Source organism: Anopheles funestus, chromosome 3RL (genome assembly GCF_943734845.2).
Source record: "Anopheles funestus chromosome 3RL, idAnoFuneDA-416_04, whole genome shotgun sequence".
NCBI classification, from domain to species: domain Eukaryota; kingdom Metazoa; phylum Arthropoda; class Insecta; order Diptera; family Culicidae; genus Anopheles; species Anopheles funestus.
Genome location: NC_064599.1, coordinates 3,418,671 through 3,443,006, shown reverse-complemented (window position 1 = coordinate 3,443,006; position 24,336 = coordinate 3,418,671). Strand labels below are relative to the sequence as shown.

Sequence of the window (24,336 nt, the reverse complement as noted above, 5' to 3'; positions counted from 1 at the left end):
AGAACTATTCGAACATAACAACTTACTGCAGTTGATAGTGCTGATCAGTAAATTGAATCTCTCGAAACCATCATCATGATAGTCTGCGTTCACAATCGCACAACCAAAGTTCTGGCAAACATCTAGCCCGAATGTTTGATGTGGAATAATTACATCCAGCAAACATTTCCCACCGGAAAAACATGGCCAGGGGAAGAGGGAGACCACCGTCCCTTCCATCCTCGGCAAAGCCAGGCGCATAAATGCAAAACCACGTTGCAAAAGACGACTCGACCGAACTAGTCATTGATGCTCGAGCTAAAACCGCAAAATGCCCGCCGGAACCGAAACCGCAGCAGGCTGTCTCGGTCTGCAGATCCGATTTTTCGATTGTGTCTACCGAAAGAACTGCGGGCTGTCTTCACCGGATGGCGATGGCGGGGGTGAAATTGATTATTGCCAGCTCGTGACAGGCACCGATGAGAGCTGGCACGAGCGATGGTGGCTGGAACCGGGTCCGGGCAAATGGTAGACAACCACGCCGGCCTGGGAGGCGGTTGACGTTCGAGGCATGTCTAGTCGATGTCTAGACGTCGAGATACTCTACACTGGTGCGCACTACTCGCTGCCTACACCATTCCGCCTCGTGCTGTCGTGCTGTCTCGTTTGTCAGCGTGGAAAGAGAAAACCGGCTCGACTGCAGCTTGACATTGCGTCTATCCGTCTGCCGGGCCGGGCCGGTTGCGGGTTTTGCGAAGCCTACACGGGAAGGCGTCGTCTCCTGTCATGTCCCGGTGGAGATTCCGACATTCCTCGATTCCCAACGGTATCTCTGCATCGCGTGTGCATGCAGATTGGTGCTCGTTGCTCAGTGCTTGTTTACATGATGTGTACGGAAAGCGCTCGAGCGTAACCGTTGAATGAAGTCATGTTTAGTAATTTCGGAGGTTCAAGACCTAAGCTCCACGGTCGTTTTGAGACCCAGTCAACCTAGGAGCTTGCAGACACATCTGCCAACCACTGCTCTAGGTCCACTCGCTAAGCCCACGGGTTTCAATGCGAGTCCCAGACAGTCGCAACTTCAAACCCATGCACGTGTGCCATTTACCATGCCACCAGAGTCGAAGCTTTTGGAGTCTTTCCAAAAACCACCGAAGCACTGGCCAGACGAGACACATAAAATATGGCCTTTGTCGTGGAAAGCTATCAGGAAAATTGCTCACACAGCACACATACTACCGTACCGCCCGGTACGAACCCGATGCGAACTGACAAATTGCGTAGGTTTTACCGGTTTCACAGGCACACGGTAGACGGCTTGACGCCGTCTCCGAACCGAAATTTGGGCTTCTCTTCGACCTTCCATTATTGTTTTGTTATTGTCTTCGTCTGGTGCGTAGTATCGGCATCGTACCGTTGGCCCACGCTTATGCAACACGCGTACTCACGTCACGCACACCCATGCCCAATGCCGGCACTGGGACATCGTCCTCCCTTTTCAGAGAATGAAGCCATTTCGCTGAAACCTTTCGACGTGTTACAACGAAACTGAAGGTAACGTGAAGGTTGCGCGCCCAGAGGACTCAAAGGGCGCGGTAAAATATTTTCACGACACAAAGTTCAACCCATTCGTCGTACACGGCGCGTATTGCGTTGGAAGGAACTGCCTTGTTTTGTGTGCTTGTTTTTTCCTCCTCCCAATCCACATCACTTTTTACATGGGCGTCTAATGGAGCAATTCATCGTGCGAACGATTCGTGAAATATTTTTATGGACGATGGTTTTACACCTAGGTAATGCATTAAAAGATGATTGAGAACGAGTGCGTGTCGTACTGTTTGGAGCATTTAATTTTCACTCCAATAATGGTCCCCAAGTCCCCAATAATGGTTTATGAAGCAAGGAATTCATTCTTCAGGTTGTGCTAAAAGTGCATTTTTTTAAAGTTGTATATGACCACCATTACAAAGATTGATGCAGGTTAATGATTTATACCCCTACGGCATCTTTTCAGGAGGTACATTCAGAGAACAATTAGAAAATATGCTTACCGTCAATTAATTTTTATTATTTATAAAAATATCTAATAAATATTTGGTGTTCCACTTCCACAAGACCTATCGAATTGAGTTGCGAGATAAGACTTAATAAATTTTATTACAAAATTGTAAAACTTAATAGTTTAGTTGTAAGTGTGCAGTAGAGTAAATTATAAATGATTATTAAATGAAAAGGAAAATTAAGAGAAAATTTGTTTCTTGCATATTTCCAATAATTTCATCGCTGTATTGCGGATTGCATATCCGTCGGTGAATATGTGCTGATGATTGCATACCTCACCACAAACGTTCTGTTTGTGTTTCCATTGCATACCATCGGGCGCAACTGCCCATTTGTGGTGAGTTTATGAATTATGCTCTTGATATGCTATTTCTGAGTTGTTGATGGTTTTTACGAGTTATTTTTATATTACTTGTTTTTCCTAAGATGCTAATTGCTATTTATTAAAAATATTTTAACCAAATTTAGCTAAGCACAATTACCTACTTTAAATATTTGATCATAAAATGAACCTATTTGGCAAGCATTCAATTTTCGCCAACAAAGTTTAGCGTATTATCAGCACCTCACTAACCAGCGCGTTAAAGCTTTGCACAGCAGATCACTATTTATTATTCAGAAATTGAATTTAATGATACTGTTTGAGCACCACCTGAACGGTGGAACGGTAACGCTAACTAACGTCCGAGTACCGAAGCTAACCGAATTTAGGCTGCAAATTGAAAACGTCTCCCACGTGTCGCTCGGACCCGTACGTCATTTTCACCGGTCTGCAAAAAAGACGACCAGTACCTAGACCGGCAAAACCTCCACAATCAACTCGAATTTACATAATCACAATAATCGCTCGTTGTAATCCCGGCAGGCTGGCTGCCGACTAACGATGTCGGCTAACGCAAAACAGTTCAGGGCTTCGTCGGGTCGAAAGTTAATTTCCTTCGCTTCAATACCATCACGGACACATAATCGCATCCTCCACATACACACACACACATACACACACCTGCATCTCGTCCATTCCATGGCAGGAGAATTTGATTAAAACAATCCATTAGCTGCCGTTACTCGCTTAAAATTCCCGGCATGTTTGCACCGTTTTGCCAGACGTGTTACGTGTTGCCTCAATCATCATTCCGGTCCGATCCTTACCTTGCCATCTGTACTCGACTATCAGGTGCATTCGGTTCGAAACCGGCTGACACCTCCTCCCAAAGGTCCGCTGAGGTAAGCCGCTGCAGACGGATTCCAGCGCTAAGCTCGGTAGGAGTCCTGCCGACAATCGCTCAGATTCGGGCATCGTATCCAATGCTGGTCGTGATTATCTAGCACAACGTACACACACCACCGCTGTGCCGTTGTTTTCCAATTGTCTTCAATGGTGGAAATTTCTTCATTCCATCACTCATGCCGCTCATCCCAGCATTCACTACTACCTGCCAGACTGCTGAGAAGTCTAGTCACGATAAATTTCCATCCCCAGCTCGACGATCCTCTCCTCCGTGCCCTTCTGTTCCGCCAAACCCGCCGAAGACAATCAAACATTTCGAGATAAACAAACCGTCATACCGAACCGTTCCAGGGGGAGCTTTTCCAATTTTCCTATTCAACAGATGTTTTGTTTGATTATTGGATCATGCCCTTCGGTTCGCTTCAGTAATTGAAAATCACGTGTGCAGACGAGCCGTCGGTTAGAGTGCGCCTGGAAAACACGCACACGAATATATATTCTCCGACAAAACTTCATTGCATTGCCTTCCCGCCCCATTTTCCATCCCACCCCGAGCTCCACAATCGGGGATGAAGAAAATGATTTTTGCATATTAAAAACCTCCCACTGGGGCACGGTGGCTCATCCTAAATACGAACGAATTGTTGTTCCTAATTTGCAATGATTGACAATGTTTCTTCACCATTGGAGATGGATTGAGTGCCATAATAAAGGGCGTAAAACAAAGCAAATATACAACAAATAACAAAAGAACATATCGAAACGAAACACACACCGGAACGATACGGGTCGCTGAGTTTTAGGGTAAAGTTGGTGCTCGTTTCTTCAATCAAGCTAATGGGGGAACAAGCGGCTTGAGTAAAGTACAGCATTTGTGGATAAATAAAATCTCCGTTCTTTTCGATCCGGCCGAACTCCCGACAGGCCAAGAAAAGGGTGTAAGGATTTGTTTGCTTTGGATCCTTTTGTGTGTGTGTGTGTAGAATAAAAGTTCAACCAAATTAGGCACAGTGGATTGATGTTTTGATAGGATACATTGGCTTGGGAAAATTAAAATGCAGTTTTCATCTCATTTCATTTGCTATCGTTAGCACTCCCTGGAGGTTAAAAAGTAAGTTTAGCAACGTAAACAAGATAGACGTTTTTAATTAATTGAAGGTTAGGAATTGAACCCTCCCTGGTAGACTTAAAATGTGTTAATATTAAATAACATTTACTTAAGCAACCAGAACAATAAATTAATCAATGATTTAGAGCATCGAGTTCTATCGTAATCATTCGGTCGTCTTAATAGACTTACCGACATGCCGTTTTGGGTCACCGACATCGTTTCGCTAGAAGCTTCTTAGACCAGACACGACCTTGAACTGTCTGCTAAATATGCAATTAAGAAGCTCAACCTCCATTCTACTAACCTCCCATAGGAGACGTTCACTAACCCCTTTTGCCGAGGCATCAACCGTACGCAGCATCATCATCATCATCATCGTCGGCGGCAAACTTTCCTCCCAGCTGTTTGGTGATGTTCGGTTCGGTTTTTCTGTTTTGTGTTCGTTTCCACTTGCGCGATGCTTTCTTACCCACCGGCTTTATTTATTTCTCATTTTTTCAACTAGAATGAGCAGCATTATTTATTTACCTTCTGCCTGGTGTGGAGCATACTTTCGATGTGTATAGCAGGACGACCTTGGCAGTGTCGTCCGGGCGTGTAGCATCGGAATGGATCCGTGTACGTTACCGTCCATGGTTGCGCTTTTTTACCCCCCCGAACCAACGCACCATGTACCGCCAGCTGTCAAAGGCAAGGCAGGACATTTACATCATTACGCCGTAGAGCGAATATAAATTGCAACATTATACACTTCGGTACTGTGCACCAGAACCGCAAGGATCAACAGCGATAGCCGAAGATGGCAACATTTTCCCTCCCGCGCGTGGCCAGTTTTCTCATCAAATCATCGTTCACGCTTCGTCGCAGTTGTCGAACCGTTGGCGAGCGAAAGATGAACCGTTGCGAACATTTCTGCCACACACACTAAGGCTCCATAACTTACGCGAACAGCACTTTTCTTCGATCGGGTTTCCTTTTGCTCTCATCTCTCTGCCGGCAATGGATGATAGGTGAAATCGATTCGTGCACAGGAATGGTACAACGAATGCTTTGAAGGATGAGCTAAACAAATAAAAAAATCTTATTTGTTTAGCTACTTCGAAATGTGCTGTAAATACGTTACAGTAAATGTTTCTAACTAGGGACATTATACAATAATATTGTATTCAATTATGTAGATTATGGAGTATAGGAAGGATATTAACAAATATTTGTGTTACGATTCAAAACCATTTGCTATAAAATGTAAAGATCTTGGTAAAGTTCAGTCTCTAAACTGGTGAGAATCGATCCTCAACGAGGGATAAAATATCGACGATAAACATAAAATGGGTTTAAATTGTAGAAAGATGAGCGTCAAATACTATGACATAGGATTGTAAGGGATACTAAAGAAATTGATTATAAATTTTAAAAGTATTTCACTTGAAATACATTTTTGGTCTAATAGTATCTCTTTTGAATATCTAGAACTACTGGGAACTAAAATCGAAAATAATTCATTGTTATTTTAACCGAAATTCCGGCTTTCTATTTTCCAAAACTTGATAGATGTTTTTTTTTATTTCTTGAAGAACGACTTACAGCCTACAATACAGGGTTATTTAATCAATAAGTAATTCACATTGTTAGGGAGACATTAAACCGTTATAGGGCACCTTGTCCAGGGTGTACTCGGACATTCAATCCGGTTTATACCACTCACTGTTGAGTGACAATCACCTTTGAAAAACAACGAAAACAAGTTGCTCTGTCAATGTTAATTCGGCAATGCCACCCTTACGAGCCCTAAACAACCCTTTTTGCGGGTATGGAATGAGAAACACAAAAAACACTTCAAACTCAATCCTCAAGACAAATGCTAGCAATTCAAAGCAACTTCACCATTCCACCAACCCCAAAAACTGGGTCCAATGTACAGAACGATCAAACTGTCGAAAATGGCCAATCATCATTTATCTTTCGCGCGGTCACACACGAGCGCGCATGGTAACAGAATTTCTGTTGACCCAGCGCAGGGACAGGTAAAAGCTTAGAATTGTTCTGGAAAGAGCACAGCAAAGCTACAACAATTAATAAGCGAAGAAAAAAAACGGGATACCTGGGATCCTGTTTGATCATCTGATTTACAGGTTTTGTCACCAATGGACCTCACTTTGAAACCGGATTTGAGTGTCCCCAAAAAAAGAACCCCTTTTAGACGTACCACTTTTTAGGGGATGGTCAGTTACGGAAATGTTAATCAGTTGCTAACTGAAAACTAAAAACAGGCCTCCGCTATCTGATTATTCGATGGGAATAAAGTTTATTTATTAGCTAACCCTTCAATGGCGGAACTTTATAGACGATTGTATGGTTTATTTTTAGATGATTTATTTTTCTTAATTCTTGGGTGAAACTTGAAGAAATTTTGCAAATAAAATTACATAAAATTACAAAATCACCACCTAACCGCATGCGATTTATTAACATGAGTTTAATACGCATTCGAGGGATAGTTTTTAGTCTTTTAGGGATAACAAAATAAAATTAACCCAAAACCAAAGGAAAAAAACGCAAATCTTTCTTTCTTTTGAAATCCACTTAAGCTATCCCCACCAGCAAATTCCATACGACTTGTGTGGTATGTTTTGCCTCAATCTAATAAACATTCAACTTCCGATTTTCGAATCTCCCTCCCACTAAATCGACCACCCCTTCCCCAACAAACACTTTTTGCCAAAGTTTTTTTTTCCTTCCATCTCTTAATGTACCAGTATGGCATCAAGAACATTTTCCCACTCCGCCACCGCGGTTCCATCCTCCGGCACCTTGAACACTCCGTACACGCACACAGCACCTTCGAGCAAGCCTTCTAGAGGCTCGGCAGGACTCAACCAAGCGGTCAGTTAGTGTCGATTCTTCGTTAGCACCGGACGAGTCGCGGAGACCGTTTTGCGTTGCTTTGTGGCAGGGCAGGAGACATTAGCCAGCATCGAAACCGGAACTAGCGCGTCTCGCTTTGGCCCAGCAAAGGTTGAGCGTGAGTTGACGCAAGTGTGGTGATAAATTGTGATTCGACACGGCGATCTGTCGAGCGTTTGAGGCTGTCCAACGCAGCGTCCGATCAGACAGTTTTCCAAGATCGGCCCCTAAACCACAACAAAACGGCCACGAGATGGAACGGAATGGACGGATGGTACTGGTCGGTGTGGTACTGGTCGGTGAGTAATAACCCTGTTGTAAGACATTGACCACCAACAACCCAGGCCCCAGTAATGAGTCGTAAAACCGCGGAAGTGTATCGTGTTCGGTATGCATCGCGCTAAATGCCGTTTCATGCTTTGTGCTGATCGAACTTAAGCGCTACGTGCGGAAAGCTTTTGCTGTTGAGCCAAGCTGTGAAAAGTTACACAGCCGCAGTAGTACGCCGAGTGGAGATAATATAATTTGTAAATGGTTCAGTGGGAGTTTTAGGTAGCTTTGTGATGGAAAATAATGACAGAAAAGCAGTGGAGGAGAACAAAATTAAGACTTTACGCCGGTGATAAAACAATGAGTTTGTGGTTTAAAACAATTTAATTCGGCTTTTAAAAGGGTTCGTTAATATTTTCGATTGTATCTATTAGGCAATTTTTTTTAAATAATACCTAAAATCCGTGCTGTATTCGTTTTTTAAATGAATTTAGATGCAAATTTTGCTAATGAATTCAATCCAGAGCACGTTCCTCTCTTTTTTAAGCTAACCCTAAAATACATTGTTCTAGTAAAAGCTTATAGAAAAACTAAAAATTGATTATGGTTTTACCACAAACAACACAAAATATAAATTTGCTTAGAACATGTATAATAATTGGATAATAATCAACTTTCTCAAAATATCTTAGAAAATTTGTTCTTCTCATGTCAAAATAAATTTAGCAGAAAAGGTTGGTATTTTTGTTTAAAAAATTAGTTCTTTAACTTTCCAATGCACTTGAAACTATGAACTAGTTTTTTTGTTACTTGAAACATTTCCACCATGTTTCTCACAGTCACGACCTAACCACACTTTCCCTCACACGTGCGTTCACTCACGCGTATCAACGCGTTCGAAAACGTTCCTCGCGCGCTTTTTGTACGTTCTGTAGTGCGCGAATCGGATCGAGAGCAACAAATTACATCGTGACGCAGTTGGGGTATACAACTCGACCTGAAGGATACGAATTGTATACCCTCCTTTGATGAGTCATTTTCCTTGATTCGTAGCTTTGCTGAAGATTCACACAAACAACCATGCTGTGAAGGTTTTCATCAGCCAGTGGAAGGCTGTATGGAAATGTAAATGGAAAACCTTCTTCATCATACACGATCGGAAGAGGTTTTTTTTTCTCCTTCTGCATGCTGACTACATTAAAGCACACAATGAGGCGAGTATTGCGCGTCAAATTTGCATGCGTAATGTGCAATATATGTGCATGTTGTTTCCTTCACTGATGTAAACATCATCGGAAGTGCGTTAAGAAATGCCTTATTCGGCATTGGCTGTGATTGGTTTTTGTTATGAATATTTTAGATCTTTGTTGCAAACATCTTAAAAATCATAAAAAAATTTAGTTACAATTTTCACAAATTATTGATGAATGTGCAAGATCTTAAGAGCCAAGATCTTTTGTCAAAGTTTAAGATATTAATACATATAGATATACAAAAGATACAGAACTTGGAAACTTCCAAAGACAGCTGAGCTGACAAAGTTTATTAAACTGTCTTATTACTATTTTAACCATTAATTGCATACTTTCAGGCGTTTTGGTTCCAATACACCTCTTAAATCATGAGTTATCTTCAGGAGAAGTATTTGAATGTTCAAATTTCTTGTTTTATGTTAACACAGAAATTTGTCCTGTATCATTTTAAAACATTATTTACACAAGGCCATTTAGAACACCTCCACTTCCTTATGCCAACCTTTCATTCCCACCTATTTCAATCAACTCAATCTTGGTCTAGCTTGATCTTCCACCGGCAAACATTAAGCTAATGCTTCCAACAGTAGACGTGTGTGTGTGTATGATGTTTTTTTCTTTGTATTTGCATGTTTTCACTACAATTTGCACATTTCCATCAAATGGACAACCGTCGATAATCGCTAGCAAATAATTACCGAACGTGATCTGCTTTTGATTTGAGGCTAATTGAATTCGTCGCCCACTTTGCCCCACTCCCACGGGCTAGAAGGAGAAACAAACCACGCCAACAACCGCGTGCCAGACTTGTGTGGTCAGACTGTGTGCATTTGTGTGGCATAGTCGGAAGTTTGATTGAATGTAGAAGTAGTAAAAACCTTACAACAACCGGCACGAATCTTCTTGCCCATTGCTTCTCCTTTCTTTCAAAAGCTCCAAAGCTCATCATTTCCATGAGGTTTTCTCTTTTCGGAGATGTTGAGTTTGTTGGTGGACGTGTGTGTGTGTTTTTTTTTTCTTCTTGCTATTATCGGATCGCGTTGAAAATTTTTCATCGTCCGAAAAGCATCAAACGAGTTTCCATGCGTAGCCGATATGGCGCTCTTCTAAGGCTGAGGTATAGAAGCAAGAGAGCTACCGTGAAAAAAACTGAACATCGACGCTTCCAATTTCAATGTTACCCTATCCGAACCATATTTCACGCTTCGGTGGATGGATTTAGGTGTGCGAATATTACACAGATGCCAATTTTGTACAGGAAAGCTACAAAAACTGAGCTCGAACGCTAGTTTAAAATTTTCTCAAACCGTGAAATTCGCCAAATCGAATTTTTGAGAAATAGAAAGAGACCCAATCAAAGTCTATTATTTCGTCTATTGCAAGTATTTATTCTAGCCTTCATTTTACCCTATCAAACTATTCACCTTGATCACTATCTCTTAACACAAACAACAACAAAAACGTTCGGCTTTATTACGCAATCAAAGGCTTTCTGTTTTGTCGGTCATCCACCGTTAATTTGCTACAGAATTTATAGTCATTTCGTAACTATTTCGCACCTCGCTCTACAAACCCCATACCCACCCTTTCTTCGCCGGCTGACCTTTTCCGAGAGCTTGCACCGTGCCGTTACTCAATAAGCGGATCCACACAAAACGATACTTCCTTTTTCGCAACAATTTCGCATCTTTAGCTCGGAATCCTTCCCAAAATGAACCAACTTCAACACGACTCTCGGTCAAGCTCAACGAATGTGACTGACCACAAAATCGCGAACGGTTCCAATTAAAAGAGCTTTCAAGCGGAACAAAAAAAAATTCCCCAAACCTCCAAAGCGCCAAGCTCCATAAAAACGGCGGCCAAGTTCAAGGAACCGACGTCACGGCACCACCACGGTGCTGAGTCAATGTCCCGCGTGCGCACGCCTCAACCCTCCAAGCCCACAACTGACCGGTCATAAACGGCGTTTGCTGTGCTTCTTTCTGTGTTACTCGGTGGAGGTCACAGAAGGCAACGAAATGGTTGTGCGGTCGCGATTGATTTTGGGCAGTGTTTGATTCCGTCACTGCTATCATTAGTTTGTGGCCGGAGGTTTTTCCTTGCGGCTTCCGACGGGTTTCGTGTACGGCGCGATTGTTCCTTCCTTCAGCGGGAACACTCCGCTCCGGCCACCAATTGCTAATGATGACCTAGTGATGGAAGGCCGACAGAGGCCCATCATTATTAGACTGGTCGGACTGTGGCTGGATCCGCGCGGTGCAATAATCCGATGCAATAATGCTCTAAAGCGAACCACGGGAAGCTAACGGTGCCGGCGAATTACAGCTCACGCTAATTCAAATGCCACCAATCACCAAGTCCCCCATCCTCCCTTGGCCATCACATCTCGTCATTTGAAAATCATGGCTAATCGCACCGTTTCAACCGTTTTATTCATTTCTGCTCTTGTTTCAATTTCCTTCCCCAACAGTTCTGCTAGCCCTTGCCGAGTCAAGCCGTGCCGATGTCATTGCAGGGCGCGTTCGCCGTCAAAGTCCGTGGCTTCATCGGTCACCGAACACATTTGCGCTTGGCAAGAAATTCGGTAAGCTGCCGGAGAAACCCTTAAACCTTCCATACCACATAATCACGTCGTGAAAGCGGCCACTTTTAATCTACTGCTTCCGATCCTCTTACAATAGCGCGGAATCGACCACTGTCGACGGGGACAACGGGCGCCTTGGAAACCAACACGGACTGGGCGGAGAATTCGGTGGAACGGGCCCGACCCGTACAGACCCGTCCGTTGGAACTTTCGGCGGAAATTGACAGTAAGCCAGCGCCAAGATCGAGAGCCTTCTACGGTTGTATGTCCAACTGTCTTACACTGTCACAGTACAATCCGGTGTGTGGAACGGATAACACCACCTATCACAATCAGTACAAACTTGAGTGCGCCAATCGGTGTGGAGCAAAGCCACGTAAGTAGAGTTTTGCTTCTTTCGGGAGGTTTTTAGGACTTTCTTGGACTCTACGGTTGACTCCAAAATTGCTCCACTAAACTCCACTAAATTCTTAATACCAACATAACTTTAGTCGAACCGAATACTCCAATATCACTGCAAAAAATCAAGCATTAATGTTTAATGTGAGCATCCATAATTAACAAGCAAGTAATTTGCTCAATGTCTGTTACAAAAGCATCAAGTTTTTTTTTTAACGATCCATTCCACCGATATTATCAATCATGAAAGTAAAATGAAAATACGCACATAGTTTCACACATAATTTAAACCCAAACTTCAAACAACAAACTGCCTACACGTTTTGCCTAATGAGCCGTGGTGGCAAACAGAAAAGGCCTTGCCTAATAATCCATTACCAACGTGCTTTCTTCAATCGTTCGCAGGAGTTGCCGTGAAAAAGTCGGGCATCTGCTGAAGACACTAACCACCGTTGACGCATAAAGATTGCGCGAGTCATTTGCATCCACCTGATCCATCACACCAAGCAAGGCAACAAGGCACAGGGAGTCGTAAGGAGTCGTTCCGGAATGGTACAGGGAAATGGAAAGTGAACTGAGCGGAAGCGCAAGATTTCTAATTTATTTCTAGGTTGTAGCACGGGGCGTAGTAGCAAAAAATACGGCGGAAAAAAGCATAATAAACAAAATCTTAAACCTTTTACCAAGCAATCGCGTATCATTTTCGTTCATGCGTCGGCGTTTTGCAGCGTCCGTCTTAATGAGGAGAAAATTTATTTTCCCCCCGTGCATGGCACGTGTGTGTGGCTCACCAACAAGAAATCATTGATCGTTACCGTAGCAAACAAACTCACTCAGCAGTAAGCTGGAAAGAAAAGCATAAGCTCCTGTGGTGTCAACCCTTAAGGGGGGAAGGTATGAGTTTTCCACACGAGCAAGAAAACCCATCACTTGCGCAACCAGGTGCGCACGGCAGGAACCACGTGCCGTACAACGTGGTGGGCTTTTATCGTTGATGTTGTGATTAATTGGGAGTATTTAAGCCGTTCGGTAGGGGCAAATCGTTTAGCATTGGTTCGTTTTTAACCCCCCGTCCCGGAACCGTTTAATGTTGCGGGAGGCGAAGGGAAATGTTTAAAGTGAAAGACATCACGTTGCGCAATATGTCACGGTTTTGGGGTTTTTTCGGTGCCTCTGTTAAGCCATGAGACAGATGCGCGGAAAATAATTATGTACATGCTGGGTATCTTTGGTGCATAATTATCAGAAATATTCGCTTTGTTTCTCATAATTATGATAAAATCGATCGTTCAGCTTTTTGAATGTATTTCAAAGCTAGCTTCAATATAATTTGTCTTGAAATCTTGGATCTTTGGATGTCTTTTTTCGAGGTTTAATCGTTAATCTCCTTTAGGTCAATTATATGATTATAAAGTTAGATTTCTAAATCTAAATTCTCTTTATCTCAAATTTCATATCAGTGAGACGAAAAGCACCAAAAGCCCCGAATACACCCGAGAACATTATTTGTGCTTTTGTGCTCTATCATTTTGAGCCATACGGCAGTACATTCCCCAATGGATGATTCGCTCGAAATTGGGCCATCCGTAAAAGGTATGCCCGAAAATTGTACCCTTTCCTAACGACCACAGAGTCCGGCGAGTTCGTTCTTACATGCCCTAAACCTCGGTCAACCCTCCACGGTGGTTGAGTGCGCATATTTTAACACTTCAATTCATCCCACAGCAGGAAGTGACCACCGAAATGATGCCGTTAAACTCCTCCCCACTAACTGACCGTGGGGCCTGCCACTGCCACTGCCGATGACGGTCAAAACGGAAACATTTCATTAGCCTCGAAAGTAAAAGAAAAACCAATGAGTAAAAGGAAAAAAGAAAGAACCATCGCGAACCAAGACGCCCTCGCACCCGAGCTTTCCTACGACAGCTGGGCCAGCAATTGAAATGAAGTTGCGGTACGGCTAAAAATGACTGGAAGCCTCAATCGGTTGAACTTTGGCGTGTAGGCCACGTTTAATGGCTGGCCGGGAATCGAGATGCAAGAGGCATGCCAAAAATCATGTCAATGTAATTGGGCCAAATCGGTTTTCTTTCACGTTTTTTTTTTTTTTTTGCTTCTGATCGTACTTATTCATGCTGCAAAGCCAGCTGCTGATAAAGAAGAGCAAAGAAACATTAAAGGAAGACAAATGAACATCTCTTCTCTATATGCTTCTGCTCAGGAAGTCATGAGTTTCTTTCTTCACTAAAGAAACAGCAAAAAAATAACGTGTGCAACCTCTTTGACGATCTTTTTTGCATAAAAACAGACACGTGGTCAGCGTACATTGAAGAAAACGCGATTCGCAAAAATATTCACATACGCACACGGGAAGATAGTTTAACATCGCGATCAAGATAAAACATCGCATGGTTGGGGATGCGTTTTGTGGCCCCCCCAACACTAAACCGACTGAGGTTGGAAGATTTAATTTCCTGATGTATTGTTTAACGGATTTTTAATGATTTATTTATTTTATCATTTATTTCTTTTTATCACCTTCAGTCAACAGGGCCTTTACACTGTGGTCCCTAATGATGAAAAACAAATGCATTTCTTTCCTTATTTACTTCCTTCTTTGCAGTATTATTTATGCAGGTGTTAGTGCCTCTGAAAGTAATTAAATTCGTTAAATTAATGCATAAACTATCAGTTTAGTGACAACATATGTGGGTCAGAGATGAATATTTAATGAAAAAGATAAAATAAAGATAGAAAATAGCATAATATTGAAGAGAAGAAATAAGTCTTGAAAGTTTGAAGAAAATGAGAAATTATTTCCTTAGACGTAGTATTTATTTTATTTATTGCTTGTACTTAAATGACCCAACTAGTGCCCTTATCTGTGAAGAAATCTGAATGGTGTTTCAGATTTATAAATTTTGTAAACATTTTTACCAAGTATTCATCTTACTCCCAAGAACTTTTGGTAACTATAACTTTTTTAAATAAAAAAAAAACATGATTTTCTTTTAAATCCTTTTAACCTCAGAAAAAACAGTATCGAAAGCTTACCAACATGAAACAATGCACTCGTTTGGGTTGGTTAGTGCTAATCCCTTCACAGCCATCCCTAGATTGCACCCTTAACAAGCACTGTTTTGATTGGCATCGATCAGAAGCCTCTAATGAGATGTGATCGCCTCCGGCATTCCCTAACCTCATTCACCAAGAACTCTCGTGAGCATCTTTTGCGGGGTAAAACTCTGGTACGGCCTTCTGTGGAGCACTCTTCGGAAGAAAAGAACACATACACACGCACACCATAAACATCCCCCGGAGACGTTTATCCGATGTCGATCGACATCTTCGTCACAGGGGGGAGGACGTTGACGGCGAAATGGCTTGAACACTGCAGTTGAGTATCGAAGCGTTTATGCGTTCCCTACCTAATGGTTCTTCACCGTTTGGCATGACTCTTTGGGGACTAAGTGTTTTGACTTCGAACTTGTAAGGAGCGCGTGACTGTTTGTGTTTGATGATTGGGAATTTCCTGCTTTTGATTTTGATTTAACTTCAAGACAAAAATAGCAAAATAGTAATAAAAAGATGCAACAATCAAATCACTCTCTTTTATATACACACAGAGAGATGGGTGGTAGAAAGTGATGGGCATGGGTGTTGAATTTCTAACCCCCAAAACGAAACCATTCGCGATCGGAACGGTCGTGCATCTTCCGTACATTACACCTGGTGAAAATGAAAGCGCACCAAAGATCACACACATCATTAACTCGTGCCTTGGCAAACATTATTTCCTTGCTCCAAATTATTGAATCCAACGGATTCACGACGGAACATGTGAAGTAAAAAAAAAAACGCCCTGCAAAGTTCGCTAGAAGGTAGGAGTAAGATTTGTTTTTCTTTAATGTTTCGAAGAAGCTACATTTGCGTGAAGTGATGAAAGGTGAAACATCCGCACATCCGATGGTAAGGATAATTACTATGATTGAAGTAATTGATTGCCGTCAGGACATTATAGTTTGCTCAAGTGAAAGCTAACAGTTAATATGGTGTGGCTTTGATTGTAATTTGCGATTGGGATGTCACACTAATAATTAAACCGAAATTTCCGAACTTAATGCATAGTCAAGGGCAATTCCTCTTGAAGACCTTGTGCATGTATTAATCAATTAACACACATACCGAAAGTTAATTTTAATTATAATTTGTGAATAAGCATATGCAGTAGCGTTAGTGTACGAAAATGTATCAACCCTTTTTTGGATGATCATAAATTATAACAACAATAACCAGAAGACAGTAATATTCATCCATTGGAGCTGTCTAGCTTTTTTAGGGTTAGACTCTTTCATCTCCTTAATGTCTATCAGCTCTCCATGTAATCTTTAATGATGTATAATTTACTTCCCAACATCAGTTTTTCACAGAGAGCGAACGATGGTGATTCGTACTTCAAGATCGCTCACGATCACCAAGCAGATGTGTTTGCAAAACATTTTAATTAATGCTTCACTAAAGCTGGTGCAAGTTTTTCTCTCATAAATGTTGGCTTTAGTACTCGTTCAAAAGCGTCCATGTGAATGAATTTCCATTTTACCGAAAAATTTTACTCCCCAATAAACGGTTAAAGGAAAGCTCGCCTATGCTTTATAGATTTGTTGAGTGTTTTTGTTCTTTTTTTCCGTATGATTCCACTTGCAAGATCACACGTGGCAATAGTTTTACCATTAGCTGTTTTTCTCATAATTAACTTCCCTAGTTGGCAGTTGGAAGGGGGATAAGGGAAGGGGGAAAGGGTGTTCGGAACACTCTCTTTACCGGACCACCCCAAACATACAAACAAACGAAAGAAAAACAAAAACAAATCCCGCTTCACTCCACATATGCACCCAGCATTTACAGTGGATCAGCGTACCGTTTTTTTTTTTTTGAGGAGGCCTAGAGAAACCCATAACGGCACCGTCGCGGAAGTGTGCGGCAGAGAAAGTGATCGTGTCTGACCTCAAATTTAATTTCGATAATGCACCTGCACGATCTTCCCTCGCGAAGCGCCTCAAAAAGCTTTGCAAAAGCCCACAGACAGACTCATTTTGTTTTTTTTTTTTATTTCGCCAATGAAATTCAAAGATGCTGCAGTGTATTGGCCGCGGGATAGTACGCGGTTTTTTTTTGCTGATGTTGTTTGGTACAATTTCAATTAATTTTTCCTCCCTTTGCACATGACTCAAGCCTATTAAAACGGTTCCGTCTGTCCTGTTCCGTAGGTTTTTTTTTATCTTTCTGTTGGACTCCAGATGGCAGGAAAATCAAAACAATTAATGCGCGTTTAAAAAGCATCGACCCGTCGCCCCGCTAGCGCCACCCTTAGTGGGGTGGAAATAGTAAAAAGGAATAATAAAAAAACTAGTGAAATGAAAAAAAGGGTTAAATGAAATCAGGAAAGACTTTATATATCAAAGCAGATTGGTTGCGGAGTAACGAAAATTTCCGAATCTATGTGGAAAAAGGGGGCGAAAAGAAAATGGGTGCAGAAATGAAAAATTCCACACAAAACGAACTCTTCCCTTTCGGATAGGAACGGATTTGTACGGAAACGGAACCCAAGTGTGTCTGTACACAATCGGTAAGATGCGTAAAAATGAAACGTTTCATAACTACCCGCCAACCGTACACCGCGTGTGTCACCCAAGTAAAAGCAACTGAATTGTTTCAATTAAATCCATGTGTTTTGTTACGATTGAAGCACTAAAACATAACCGAGCCGGTGTTGAATGTAGTAACTCAGGGAAGAAATAGTACAGCAGCGTGTAGCGTTGATTGGTTGAGATATTCAGTTTACTTTCTTCCAATTTATAACATGCTCAATCGTTTTATCGTTTCACATTTCACATGTTGGTTGTATCGTTTTTGGGGTCACTGTGACGTATAAAGCTTTATTGGACGAATACATTTAGAGGAGAGCCATTTTATTAGTGCAAAATTGTAATAAAAGAATTACTTTATTACTTTGTTATGTACTTTTCCTTTTAAATTGGTTTCTTTTTTGTTTTGTTGACAAAATTTTGATAAAAATTCAGTACAAAATTGGAGTCCATTATTTGTATTTATAGCTTGTGAGTATTTGAGCTTTAAACGATCGCCATTTTGTTACTAAGGGACATGTAACTTTTGAGCTTATTTATAGCTTATGTATTTGTTTTTATAGCTTATGAGTATTTGAGCTTTAAACGGTCGCCATTTTGTTACTAAGGGATATGTCAGATAAGTACAAGAATCTTGAATTTTTCGTAACTCGCGAGTTCCGGGGTCTTTACATACTTCAATATTAGTTCTTTTCCTATATTTTATTCTCTCCTCTCTTTTAAAAGTGTATTTTTCCTCCAAAAATGATTACCAATACAATTGTTAAAATATTTGTCCTTTAAAATAAATAGTATTTTCCCTTTTTTGTAAGGCATTTTTCCTAAAACTATGAAATTTGGCTATTATGACCACAAATATTCCACAAATATAAATATTCAACAAGTGACAGTTGATAAAATATATAAGAATAAACGTGTCATTACATAAAAAAGCATTAAAAACAATACTCCAAATAATGATCTACATCGTGTTTGCTGTAATCATTATTGGGTCCTCTTAATAAATTGTTCCACAACATCTTTTTGGGGTGGAGTCCACACTAATCTTGTAATTAATTTTCTGTCAACAAGCAAGTTTTCTTTTCATTTTTCATGATGATTGTGAACAATAGTTCATTTTACTTTCATTCCCCCCTCGCCGAATCATGTTCGGCATCCGATGCCGATGGTTCCCATTGATCGGAATTGGAATTGAAAATCAAAACATTTTGTTCCCAAATCCGACGGGCAATAAATCAAAACCATATCTCCATCCTCTTGAACAAATAGACCCGTAAATAGTGCTAGTTATACACGTTTTGGGTGAGAAATATTGTCCGCTTGTGGGTATGCGTTTTTAATGCGCGCTTCCGTATCGCTTCGATTGGTACGCTTAACGCAAGTAACACACACGCGTAGCGGTGCGGTACTGGGAAGGAATTTCCCCACTTTTCCATCGTGCGTACCCAAAATCGGTGGAATGAGCTCGAAGGAAAAGCTACCGGTGTCCGATGCCAGGGTACGCGAAAGCAAACGCTTGAACCGCGATCTTCGACCGAACGGTGTCAAGAAAGTGGAGATCAAAGCGAAGATCGAAAATCCAACCAGATTCATCTGTTGCCCTGCAGTACGAAGTGAAGAGTCTTGGGGTCGTAACGTGTACGCACATACACACACGCTTTTTGGGGTGGCGCCCGTTCGTACGGAGGAAAACCGCTCGGTCGGGAGGGGAAGCGCGAAAATGTTTCAAAATTTTGTTCACCTTCCCGTGGAAGGTTTATTCATTGGCCAACGCTTGCCCGGGACGGTACCCGTGCCGGAAACTTGTTTCGAACGGTTCCTAGTGTTTGGTGACTAAGGGTGGATTTTTCTTTACAGAAAGAAAGATTGGTGAAAAATTAAGAACTTAAAAGTGACAGTGTGTGGTTTATTTTGTTTCGAAAAGCAAAAAAAGTGTAAATTCGAAGAAGTACATTAACCGTCTGAAAAGGAGGTTTAAATTAAATCGAACGTGTAACCCATTAGTAAGGAGTAACATTAGAAAACTATTAACACGTCCCCCGGACTGGTGAAAAGTTTGGTGAAATACGTACCAATCCGCATACCAGGAAGCAAAAACGACAGATTTGTCAGTGACTTGTACGTGCCGCTCGGCGACAGTGTGCAAAAGACGTCCACCAAAAAGGGTGAAGTGGAAATTAATTTTCACGTGTGTTACACCGATCGGAACGTGAGCGTTTGTGAACCTTTGGTGCGATTTTGTGGCGAAAGGACATACACACAGGAGAAAAAAAGAACTTCCCACCTGTGTTTCTGGATATTAAACGCTCGCCACAATCTAGACAGCGTTGTGCGTCGTGCAAAAAAACCATGCGATCCTTGTGGGTGTTTCTGCTGGTGGCAGGTAAGGCAAAAGAGTCTCATTATTTCAAATTACTTCGTTTAGTTCGTGGCTGGTTTTTGCCAGATTTTTTTTTCCTTCATTTCCTTTGTCATCACCATCAGCTTGGCGAAATTTTGGCGGGGATTTCTTTGGAGTGTTTAAGATGGCATTTGCAATTAATTTTTTGAGTCATTGCAATGCTATTATTTTTTTTCGTGGTTTAAGTTTGGTCTTCTATTCTATCTACAATTAATAAGAAAATTGCCCTTCTTCCAAACAGTTCGTACAATAAACCTTACTCTCGACTCTTGATACGGATATTTTCCGAACTATTCTACATTTGAGATTAAAAATAGTTAAGAGTGAAGTTAAAGAAAAATCTGTAAAAATGTTTATGATGTAGTTTTCTGTTGTATTGGCTTAAGAATATTCTATTCGTCCATTTTAATCACTTTTCTTACCCATGCGATCATTAATGTTATGATGATCTTCCCATCTTTCGTTGATTTTTTCTACCTGTTCTTTTTTCGCACTGTTAAGTGATTTTAACTGTAAGGTAGAATCAGTACTATTGTTTGTCGTAAGCTTTTCGTAAGTCGATCTAAATATTGGGGAAAATGAAAAACTTAAGCTATAAACCAAGACTCACTACCTTGTTTGAATGTGATAAATCTGATCCTCCTGATGTGATCCTCCTAATTATGCGTAAGCTACCTCTGGCATAAAAGAATACCAATTTAATTTGATAGAGGATAGGTGTGAATATCTTCCATCTAATCGATCATCATCTCTACACAAGAACCATTTTTTTTGTTGGAAGCAACCAAATAATGTGATTTTTCCACACTTTCAGCGCCACTAGTGCTGGCCGACGATAAGCTAAAGAAACCGACACCAGTAGCGTCTGTGGCATCATCATCAAAGATCGCGGACAGTATTGCTAGCCCCAGTGTGACCGAGTACAAAAAGACTCTTATCCGTAAGCCGAAGCGATCGAATGGTGAAATTCCACTGTTGATCATTCGACCGGTGGAAAAGCGTCGTAAGATCTACTTTAAGGAACCGACGGTGAAAATTGCGTCCGGCGGTGTGGCCACGTATGGAACCTATCCTGGTAGGATGTTGGGTTCACTCAAGCAAGCAAAGTTCTTGCTAACGATTTGGTCACCTTTGTTGCACATTTTGTTTCAGAGCTACATACGAGCGACGGTGAAATGTTTACGCTCGAGCACATGCTGCCCATCCTGAGTCTGGAGGGAATGCTGAAGGGTTTCACCAAGCACGGACCCAACCACTTTGTGCCGTCGCCACAGTTCAAGCCATCCGACATCCATCATCTGGTGGCACCGCAGAAGACGAAGGAAGAGTACCATCATCAGCTAGCACCACTGAAACCGAGCCAGCTGTTGTCCATCTCGCACAAACCGGCGGAGGCCGTGCCGGCGCAGACGCTACCATCGCCACCACCACCGAACTACGTACCGGCCGTAAATTCTGAAGATCAACTACTGAAACTTGGTCAACCACAGCCTTCCTTTTCACCCCTGGTACAGGAAAAGCCGGCGTTCGTCAAGCCCGAGCAGCTGCCCGCAAGCTTCAACTTCAAGGTCCAGGAAGAGGTCGGCCACTACAAGGTGAACGCGATCCCGCTGTCGAAGCCATCCGAGGTACACCATTCGGCACCGCATCATCACTATCCGACGTCCGGTGGGGCTACCAGCTACGTGGGAAGCCAGGGAAAACATCAGTCGCAGCCACTCTACATCCATGCCGCTCCATCGCCATCGACTGATCACTCCTCCAGCAAGTGGCAGGAGATCCCCAAGAAACCGCAGGTATCCGTGTCGACGAACTTCTACCACCCGAAAACGATCGTGGCCGAACCGGAACAGCCTCAGCATACGAAATCTTACGCTCAGGCTCAACAATCTGTCGCTCCTCAGCAACCTACCGTGCAGACACATTTGAGTTATTACTTCCCCAAGGAAGAGTCCGCACCGCAACCGTCAGCACACCATCAGCACAGTCATCAGTCGGCAACGTCTTACAGCAATGTTCAGGCAAGTGCAAGCGGATCGACCGGAGAACATCTTGCCGACACACCGGCCGAAAAGCCCATCCACAAGACGTACAGCTCACACATTAAGCAGAAGTATCAGAAGCAACATCACCAGCAGCCACACGTTTTCATCCAGAAGTACTTTGAATTCCCGTCCAAGAGCGGGGCGCACCAGAAGAATGTTGTCAACGAATTCCACGGTTCACATGGCAATGAAACTTCGGAACATCAGCATCTCCCCGAACCGCAGGCCTATGCTGCCCCACAGTATTTGCCATTGCCGCAACCACAAGCCTTGCATCAACCTCAGCATGCTCCCGCTATCACAGGCCCTGGTGCACAAACGTTACACCTGCAACTGCACCATCCCGTACATCACCCGGTGCATCATCCGATGCATCATCCTGGAGGTCCTGCCCAAAGTTACTGGAAGTTTGGACGCCGCACTCAGGATGCCGCGGTTAAACCGGTCGTGGAGCATACCAACGAACCAGATCACCATGATAGCCAGCATGCCGCTTCCGGGTCGGTGTTGCGTCAGGTAAAGCACACAACAGTGTCGATAAGTAGCTCAAGCTCAACCGAGACACCGGCTGCTAGCGGCAATAAGGACACAAAAGATGGACAGACGGCACAGGATCGTATTGATCAAACGTCACAATCTTCCAACGGAACTGCCAGTACCAGTGCACCGACACGGACACCGAAACAAATCCAACACGGATGTGAACGACGCTGCATTCGCAATACCGTCGCACAGGCCTACGAACCCGTATGTGGAACCGACGGAGTGACCTACTCCAACCGGGGTAAACTACGTTGTGCCCGAACTTGTGGTAACGATGGTAAGGAAGGTCATACCCGTTCGGATCTGTCCTAACCGACGCTCTCATACCCGTTTTTTTGCATACATCATTTCAGATCTCGAGATCCGATCGTACGGCGAATGTTCCACGAACGCACGGAACGCATAATGCACCGGGCGGTTTCTCGTAAAGCGGAACAACCGATTAGCGATCATTTCCGCTTTCACTCAGACTCAATTTCGCCGGGGGGCTGTACACCGATCGTCTGATCGGAAATGATGCTGCCAAACTGCTATCATCCGAAATCGCTCTTTTGCACGATAAACGCTCGCACACGCGTGGAGAAATGGAAAAACAATATCGGTTACCATGGTTACCTTGGTTGAAATGGGCGCTTTCCTCGCATTTGTAGCCTTTGGTTTTTGTTTCTTTTAAACCGCTCAGCGATCGACTATCGATCGATGGAGCTTACGGGAATGTTACGATCTAGCTGTGCTGCAGCTGGAGCAGCTTTTTGATCCAATTTTGCGATCGTAGAAGAAGAAAACGTGTTAGTGATTTATTTATTTATTGGCTCGTTGAGCCGCTGTTTTGTTACTTTAGCTGTTTTTTTCTTCGTTTTGGTTCAAATTTTGGTTTTTACAATCAATTCATCTACGTCGAATCGACCCATCCACACATGTAGGCTGTAAGATTATTTTAATTACCAATGCAATGAGGCTCGGCAAACCAATTCGCGTTTGTAGCAAGGGGCAACGAAAGCAGAAATTATACATATAAATAAAATGGTGATGATTATCAAAATGAACGGAGTAAAGAGAAAGAAACAATGTAAGAAAGAAATGATTTTTTTTTTTGTTACAAATTGTTTCTTTTATTGCTGAATGTTAGGTGATGTTAGATGATAAAAAACCGCAAGGCTATTAGAAACAGTCAAATCTATTGCTTATAGTAAAAATATAATTTTGATATTGCTGATTGCATGTGGTTTACTTACCCGGGTAAACGATAGTTTGAACGTAGGACACTTTACTTCGATAACACAGGTTCACAACAAAACATTTACTAAGGAAGACAAAACTGCCGCGAACAACCCTTTTGCTTTCAAACACTGGGTTTTTTTCACATACGCACTTCAATTTGGCTTTGGTACTTGTAAAACACAAAACTCGCCTAGATACATGAATTTATAATTTTTGTTCTAAATTTTCCAAAAAAAAGCTAAGGCTATAGCCTTATGAAATTTTGTAGTTGAATTTTTTTTATTATTATTTTTTTGTTATTTTTTATTCTTTTTTTAATTTAGAGCATTATTTGAATGAAAAGAAACTTACTTCAACAAATTTGCATTAAAATACATCAATTTTAGCAACATTTTTCAAGCTTTTTTTTCACCAAAAATAACCAACAAACACACTTCAATGCACTTTGGCTAATTTAAAACACAACACTTTCACATTTTTCATAACACAGATTCACACTTGCATTTTTTTATGCGCACTTTCCACAGCAAATGCCGAAAGTTTTTTTTTATTTGATTAATTTCAAATTTTATTAACTAAACGTACACCACACGTTTTATGACAAAACTCGTTGTCAAAATACACTGAACAACACAAATGTGAATATTTTGCAAGCTTAGTACACGCACTGATTTTATTTTTTCTCACACACT

General features: G+C 42.0%; 3 protein-coding genes across 4 annotated transcripts in view; 2 read left to right on the top strand and 1 right to left on the bottom strand.

Annotated features, from left to right (window-relative positions):
* LOC125770371 (homeotic protein female sterile) overlaps positions 1 to 23,842 on the bottom strand; it is a 161,049-nt gene extending 137,207 nt beyond the window's left edge. Inside the window, exon 1 of the mRNA XM_049439866.1 lies at positions 23,659 to 23,842. The gene's annotated coding sequence lies outside the window, so the exon portion shown is untranslated. The remainder of the gene's footprint in view (positions 1 to 23,658) is intronic.
* LOC125770377 (uncharacterized) lies at positions 6,792 to 12,475 on the top strand. The gene is made up of 4 exons (XM_049439877.1): positions 6,792 to 7,582; positions 11,277 to 11,390; positions 11,488 to 11,766; positions 12,195 to 12,475. Exons 1-4 carry the CDS (start codon positions 7,537 to 7,539, stop codon positions 12,224 to 12,226), a joined length of 471 nt encoding a protein of 156 aa, XP_049295834.1. The 5' UTR covers positions 6,792 to 7,536; the 3' UTR covers positions 12,227 to 12,475.
* LOC125770372 (uncharacterized) lies at positions 19,081 to 23,488 on the top strand. Of its 2 annotated transcripts, XM_049439870.1 has the most exons (5): positions 19,081 to 19,817; positions 20,650 to 20,910; positions 20,988 to 21,283; positions 21,350 to 22,700; positions 22,777 to 23,488. In XM_049439870.1, the coding sequence occupies exons 1-5, from the start codon at positions 19,784 to 19,786 to the stop codon at positions 22,827 to 22,829; spliced, it is 1,995 nt and encodes a 664-aa protein (XP_049295827.1). In that variant the 5' UTR covers positions 19,081 to 19,783; the 3' UTR covers positions 22,830 to 23,488. The 2 variants fall into 2 exon arrangements, with proteins under 2 accessions (XP_049295827.1, XP_049295826.1); XM_049439869.1 differs by having other exon boundaries at positions 20,988 to 22,700.
* Positions 23,843 to 24,336: the final 494 nt, after the last annotated feature.